Genomic DNA, 7824 nt, shown 5'->3' with positions numbered 1-7824 from the left:
TCAGCACCCAGTACAAAGCCTGGTATTTGACATTTAGGAGTTCAGTAGATATTTACTGGATATTATTGGATTGATGGATGGCAGGAATTTAAACTCAGGTTAGGCTGGTCCCAAAGCCCAGTGCACTTTTCATTGCAACCAAGAACTATGGAGCCAGGTCTACTGGCTACCAAGCCATCTTGGTTTTAGAATTGAGAGATTGGGCAGCTTGGAAAAAAAGCCAAGAATTACAGTCCTCTCCTCTCGGTGACATCAAAAACTCTAAGAGGCTGGGAAACAACACTGTAAAATGAAAAAGTGGCAGATCACACAAAAAAAAGCAGTCTTTAGGGTGCCATATACTGATCATCTCCCTATCTGCTGAAATCTAGGTGTGATATGTGATCAAGAGCATGGATCCCGGGGGCAGTGGGATGGCTCAGTTGCTTAGAGCGCGAGCGCTGAACAACAGGGTTGCCGGTTCGATTCCCACATGGGATGGTGGGCTGTGCCCTCTGCAACTAAACATTGAAAACTTGACTTGGAGCTGAGCTGCGCCCTCCACAACTAGATTGAAGGACAACGACTTGGAGCTGATGGGCCCTGGAGAAACACATTGTTCCCCAATAATCCCCAATAAAAAAAAAAGAAAAAAAGAACAGCCACAAAATAAAGTCTCTGCACAGTTAAAATAGACTCCATTTAAAAAAAAAAATCATGGCTCCGGGAGCCGGAAGGCTTCAATATAAACTCCAACTGTTCCACTTGCTAGTGGTGCAACCCTTGACAAGGTATGTAACTTTCCTGTGCCTTAGCTTCCTTATTTGCAAAATGGAGACACTATGTATCCACTATGTATCTCATAGGGTTTTGTGAAGATTAAATAGTTAATATAGTATAAAATGTTTACAACAGTGTAATGTAAATGTTCATGATTCTATTTTTCCTTGACACACAGAAGACAAAAAGGAAGAGAAGGCCCTAGACCACTCTGTAGAATCAGTGAGCTGAGTAACAAGAACCAACCTAAAGGTCCTGGGGGTAGGCTAAAAGAGTCTCATATGCCTACACATCCAGAGTTTGAGTAGTCATGGAAATTTATCAGGGTACCATCAGTCTCCGTGCACAAGCTTTGTTGGTTAATGATACCAAACTAGATGACAGCCAAAGAAAGTTAGAACATTCTTTAAGATATCAGAATCCAATTTGGCAATAAGCTCTAGATCAGTTGAAATATCATCTGGACCTCTAACAAACATCACAACTACTTACCATAGTTACTTATTCACCATATTTCATTGTCTTGATAGAATCACTAGGTAAGTTACCTCGGTGGTACCAGTTGACTCATAATAACTGCAATTCTGCCTCCAGACTAAGCAGGGCCTATGGAGGTCAAATGACCAGGAAGCTCAAGTATAGAATAGAAACTACAAAGAAAAGTAAAAAGAAATGCTAATATTAATATGTAAATAATAACATTGGACATTCAATTCTAAATGTTGCTGCTTTGTTCCAGACCATGCTGCTACATATTTATGGACCAACTCAAATGCAATCACTGATGGGTGGTTTGTTTTAGGGACAAAAAAGTCAAAGCAGAATAGAAAGAAAAGACATAAGATCAAGAACAGTAGCTGCAGATTAAAACCAAAGGTCAGATTTCCTGTCCTGGGCAGTGTTTATACGTCTGTCTTACAGTTATGTTTACATGTAAAGGCGATCTTTACATGTAGTCAATAGTATTCAAAATCTACTGAGCAACTGAGTAAGTGTATTAAGTACAAAATAAATCTTTTATACTCATTATCCTTTTCAATCTCCCCAACAACCCTATGAATTAAGTATTACCTCCTTTTTAAGATGAGAAAGTTGAAGTTTAAGAGAATATTTTGTTCAAGGTCACATCCAGGAAAAACAAGATCTGGGATTTGAACAGATGCTTATCTGAGACCAAAGTATATACGTATGGACTACTCTTTACCACCAAAAGACAAACAAGAATACATTCTCCAGAGGATGGGGTGGGGATTGAAAATGAATAGGTCAGAGGATACTTCGTGCTGAGCTTCACAGACAGACTTAAGATACAAATCTAAGGCTTTGTATTAGTTTTTAGGATAGGAAACTTGTAGATTTAACCCCGAAGTTGTATGTTACTTTCTAATACACACTTAATTATAATCCAGATTTAGAGACAGTCACCTCTTTGTGACTAATTCCATCCCTATTAACCAAAAGAGATCAGTATGTCCAAATCTGAGGAAAAAGGCCACAGCAATTTAAAAACACAATGAAAAAGCTGTTTTATCAAAGATTTCAAAAAGGACATACAGATTGATCTACACATACATATAACACACGCTGAGAGGCTCAGTCCTGACACACACTCTGCCTATTAAAAAGGGAAAGAAACAACCAGGTTTGAGGGGGTGGAAGGCAGGGGTGAGTTTAGAGAGTGCAAGCTTAATAAGCCTAAAGGAGGTGAATGAAAGTCTAACGCAAAGTTATAAAGATGTTTAGAGAAAGATACTATCTATATAAGTTACAAAGATGTCTAGAGAAAAATACTACCTAAATCCTTAAATGAAAAATCAGACATTAGAATTCAGAAAAACAGGTTTTTGCAGTGACTGAGGAATGTGTATCTCATTTTATGCAAATATGAAAACACAGATTCACATAATAAACTAGTTCCTAAAAGATTCCATAGAGTACACAATAGAACAATAATGCACTAGTATTCTTAAATAGCAAGTTCCCTTATAATTGACATTAATCCAATTGAAAACTTAATTCATATGTAACTTTTAAATCTCTGAATTTGAGAATACAAATGTTAGACTTAGTTCCAATTTCCAAGATAACTTGTTCAAGAGGCCTATGCTCCTAAGGAACAACAGAGAGGAGATCTGGAAGTGAAAAGATGCAAGAACAAGGAGGAAGTGGAAATAGATGGAAGTTGAAAGTCAAAGGTAAAATACAAGATCATTAAAAAGTGAAAAAAAAGGGGGGGATAAAATATTAATTATACAAAAAAATAGGTGCTGATGGCATTAATCTCACACCACATAGAGCATCTTTTCCAGCTCATTCCATTTTGCAGTGGTAATAAATTCTTCCTCATTTAAGTCTTGGAGCTCATATAAGGAAACAAAAACTTAATCACAAATTAAAAATAAGTGTTCTAGAAGAAAAGCGTTAGCCCACAACTAAGAAAATAGAGCATTTTTAGGAGCAGCAGCAGAACGATGCAGGATTACACTATGAGTTAGTATATAAATTATGCAGCTAGGTGGGGCATTTGTGCCGTTCCTGTTGAGACTGGAGTTCTTCTAACAAACCAGTAGAGGCAATAACAGATCAAATTCCTAGAGAGGAACCATCCATGGCCAAGGAAGCCAACTAACAATTCAGAAAAATGATTCAGTGGCTCAACGTTAGCTCTCTAGTCATAAGCTATCTGGCATTGTTAGGTACTGGCCAGTTTTGAAAAAGCTACAGTGAAGAGGCTTAGTCCTGACTTCAAATATTTGCACCCCAAACTTGTGTTACTTTCAAAACTGAATGCAGAAGTTTCATTCAATCCTTCATGGTCGTTTGCAACTTTCTGCAGCAACCCTATGCAAAAGGCTTTCTCAGAATACGTGGGGATACAAATGGTTTTCTTCAGAATACTCCTTCATAAGGCATAAATTAGAAATGGCTATAGTTCCATATGCCAACCCTCCCCATGCTCCTCCAAATCAGTGGGGAGCTCATGATATACCCTCACAATACACCCAGGGCCTGACAGTGCCTGACTTCCAGGAATTAGAACATCTGCCCCCTCATGTGGACCTCACTTTCTCGGGTCTTTCAGTCTCTAGTGGCCTTGTATTCGTTGTACTGTAATCTCTTTCCGGACAAGATCACCATTCCCATTTCCCCTCCCTTTAAACGGCTTCTTAAAGAAATCACTTATGTGGGCAAACATTCTTATTGGGCCATAGTATTGGACAATCTTATTACTTAATAGCCATATTTTGTGTAGTAACTAGTACTCAATCCTCAGAGTCCTGCAATGAACTCCTCCTTTTCATTTCCCAATCACTCCCTTTTAACTATCCAGTCTTTGTACAGCAGATTGTTCTAGATGGACCCTATTATACTTTAAGGGAACAGTACAGATAATGCTAAGTCAAACAGGCTGCTACTCACTCTACCTCTCAGGAGGGCCTAAAATCTAACCATTCTCCTCATATACCCTCACTCTAACAGACACAGTAAACCATCTACTTTATTTTAAATACCAACTGTCACATTGCTAAAAAGGTAAAATCTAGCAGATTTTACTTCTAGGAATATATCTTAGAGATACGTGCAAAAAATTATGAAGATATAGGTTCAAATGAAGACCTAGATGGCATCACAGGGAATGACCATTTTTAAAAAATGATGTAGAACTATAAATTCTAATATAGACAGTCGATATGTTAAACACAAAAAGCAAGTGTGTGTGCATGTGTCAGAGAGTGAATAAGCGAGAGACAGACAGACAGACAGACAGACAGATATGGGGAGAGAAAATCTTTTTGCAATGATTACCTCTGTAGAGTTGGACTAGGAGGTAAGTAGATATAGTAATACCCTTCTTTATTGTTTGAATTTGTCACTTCGTATATTACTTTCATAATGAAAAACCTAGTTTTAAACTTTCGTGTAATTGAAAGGATCAGTAGTGAACAGATCCAATTTTTAAAGCAAGCTGAATAATCACAATGTTCTATCACTATACCCATTCTTACCAATTATATAGCAGTGGCACTATAAGTATTTTTTAGAGCTAAAAAAAGCCTAAGAGATTTTCTGATTAATTTAAAGATCTGTGATTACAAGCTTGTATAAATTCATTTCTATAAATTTGAAGACTCTAAAAGAAATCCCTAACTCCAAACCAAAATTACTAAGTGTAAATATATTAATAGAATTCTATGTATCATTTGCAATAAACAAGAATCACAGATTCAGATTCAGAAGGGACCTTAAAAGTCATGTAGTCCAACCCTCCCTGCCTAACATTCAGACAGAAAAGGGAAAAAAACAAAATTAACAGGAGCCTGCTGAGGAGAGAGCTGGACTTCCCTGAAGACGAGAACCAGTCCTAGGAATATAGCTAGAAACATCCCCCTAAAACGGGACACCTGGTAATCATTGACTAAAAACATATTTTGGCCTAATATGTCAAGATGCCCAGGTTAGTTTTAAACAAGTTATTTGACTTAATTTTCAGTTTCAAAGTCTTCAATTTGTTTCCAACCAAAAGAAATCAGACCATATTGCAGGTTGATTTTAATGAACAAAAAATCTCTGTATAAAAACATTAAACTTTATCAAATGCTTTAAAAACACACACACAGAGATCCAAATCCAATACATAATCTTTGAACATATCTTTTTTCACCTCAATATAACGTGTAAAGGGATTTCTGGGTAAAACTTTACATGTGAAAAAAAAGACCCAGTCTTACACATGTACGTACATACACATACGTACGTACACACACACACACGCGCGCGCACACACACACACACTCATTAAGGAAGAACAAAAATATATAGTAAGAATGTGAACGGAATTGGAATGAATTTCTTGTAAAGCTTAAATAAAAGAACACTCCATGAGTAAGAGAATTTTCTATACCATGAGCAGATGCAGAGGGGAAAGAGAAAGCAGGGGTTAGCCTATCTCATTAATAAATAGTTTGAGTAGGTCATTCAAGAACAGTGGACATTGGAAATTACAGAAAATCCCTAGTTTTCACCTCCTCAAATTCTGTGATCTGAGAACTCATGATGCTTACAAAGCATCTGTCTTGTGGGCCTTGATTTGTTCATCATTATTTAGATGTGGTTTGTCCTTTTCAGTGGTTGATTCCTCAGTTCTCATTCACTGTTATGTCCTATTCACCAGAGGAGTCACAGTAAGAGAAGATGGCACTTAAGAGTGGCAGTAATGGATGGCGATTAATAAGAGCCAGCCTGCCTGTGTTGGGTTTCAGCATCACTACCTGCTAGCTGCTTGTTACTTAGCAAGCTACTTTACTACAGGTCTCCATTTCCTCTTCAATTAGGGATCATTGTCACCTACTTCATACAAGATTATAAAGAGGATTTAAACAAGATAATCCATTTAAAGAATTTATCGCACTGCCTGGGGCAAATAAATGCTCCATAAATGTTAGCTAAAATTACTATTAGTTAGAGAATTACAGGGGAACCAAAAGAAAAATTATATTCTATCTCTGTATTTCTCCTCTTTGATGAGGTTTTCAGAGGCCAATTGTAGTGAAAAGCCAATATGTTTGATGCAAAAGAGATAGAGGATCTAGTTTTATGAATATAGATGTTCACTTTTATATTAGAAAAAAATTACACGGCTCCATATCATAAAATTTAACATCTTTCCATTAAACATCACACAATTCTCATCATCATCATACCCTACATACACCCCAAATGATGTGGAGTTTCTATTGATATTCAACAACAACAGGGTCCAGAAATTTTAACTAAGAGATAGCTGCAGAAATGCATGTTGGGCAGTAATCTGCGGGTGCCACAAGAGCTTGGGCCAAGACAGATGGCTGGGATTCTGCCTCCATGGCCTGGTCTTCCCTGGGTAGGGTTCCTGCAGACCTTCAAATCTCCATTTGCAACCCCTTCAAGTGGGGAGTTTCCAAGAAGTGATGGAAGCAGCAGCCACTGACAATGGAATGCCTCACACCTACTTCAGTATAATATGATAGCTATCACTGGTTTCTGCTGTAAAAAAAAAAAAGACAGAGCGAGAATAATCTTTAGTCACCTCTGAAACACAGTAATGGGAAAAAATATATTAAAGTTCTTTCTAGAAAGAAAAAAAACAAAGCAGAGCAAATGGCAGCATACTTAATATCACAGAATACTCATAATAAATATGCATTATAAAAACAACATGCCTCAATTTCCTCATTTGTCCACGGAAGGTGGAATAGAATGGCAGTCATCAGTTACACTTTGTCTATTCTGATAACGGCAAGAAGCCAATTCACACAAAGGAACCTCTAATAATGTCACTTTCTCCCCCTCAAATATAGTGGTTGAAACTTTCTCTTTTCAAAGAAGTATGAGAAAAGCTCTTAAACTCCTCAGAGAAAGGTACTTGTGGTACTATTTTATTACCTTTCATTGTGTCCAGAATAAAACAGGCTTCTTCCTGAAAGTTCTGTATCATCTGGAAAAAAGCAAGAAAATTCGTGGATTTTTAAAACTGGTTTGTTGTATTTCTTTTCCCTACGTGGCTTTTTAGTACATTAGATTTACATGAAAAGGAATCCTTTGTTTTCTCCCATTTCCTTTTTATTTAAAGGCTAAGTATGTAAATCTGAGATCTTAAAATTGGAGTATGCATTTTCCTCTGTTAACCCCAAGACTTGCCAAGGGGTACACAGACAATGACAGGCCCATATGGGAGAAGTGACTTCTAGTTCTCCAACTTCCGTGTCTACTCTTTCCTAAAATTGCCTGAGAACCAGTTTCAGATTTCCTTTCTCACTTCCTCTTGTCAAACTCCCTTTTCCCATTTTATAAAATAAAGGCATAAGTCTCACCCTCCTGGAATCCTACCAAGATGCATTGCCTTGGGGCATAAAAGCCTCTAGGATGCTCAAGTGTAACTGCAAATGTGAATTCCAATGACTGGGTAACAAACTCTTTGTGGCGGTCACATGTTTTCTAAGTCTTTCACCAGAATTGAAGGGTGTCCTAATCACAAACTGTCAAATGACTGATGATTCAAAATAATTTTTGACACCACCATATAAG

The 7824-nt window shown here is 37.3% G+C and overlaps 1 protein-coding gene across 3 annotated transcripts in view; it reads right to left on the bottom strand.

Moving 5' to 3' along the window:
• Positions 1 to 5297: 5297 nt before the first annotated feature.
• The window catches only part of TFCP2 (transcription factor CP2), a 38813-nt gene continuing 36286 nt past the window's right edge, over positions 5298 to 7824 (bottom strand). Inside the window, exons 14-15 of one of the 3 annotated variants that reach the window (XM_019724551.2) lie at positions 7183 to 7234; positions 5298 to 6783 (exon numbers count right to left, since the gene is read on the bottom strand). In XM_019724551.2, coding sequence (XP_019580110.1) covers positions 6746 to 6783; positions 7183 to 7234 — 90 coding nt within the window. In that variant the 3' untranslated portion in view covers positions 5298 to 6745. Of the gene's footprint in view, positions 6784 to 7182; positions 7235 to 7824 lie in introns of those variants that run through there. The other 2 variants (XM_019724552.2, XR_012493977.1) reach the window with 2 other exon arrangements.

The sequence above is a fragment of the Rhinolophus sinicus genome, linkage group LG02 (genome assembly GCF_036562045.2).
Source record: "Rhinolophus sinicus isolate RSC01 linkage group LG02, ASM3656204v1, whole genome shotgun sequence".
Classification (NCBI taxonomy): domain Eukaryota; kingdom Metazoa; phylum Chordata; class Mammalia; order Chiroptera; family Rhinolophidae; genus Rhinolophus; species Rhinolophus sinicus.
The sequence above is the reverse complement of the archived record's forward strand: the minus strand, read 5'-3'. Positions and strand labels throughout refer to the sequence as shown.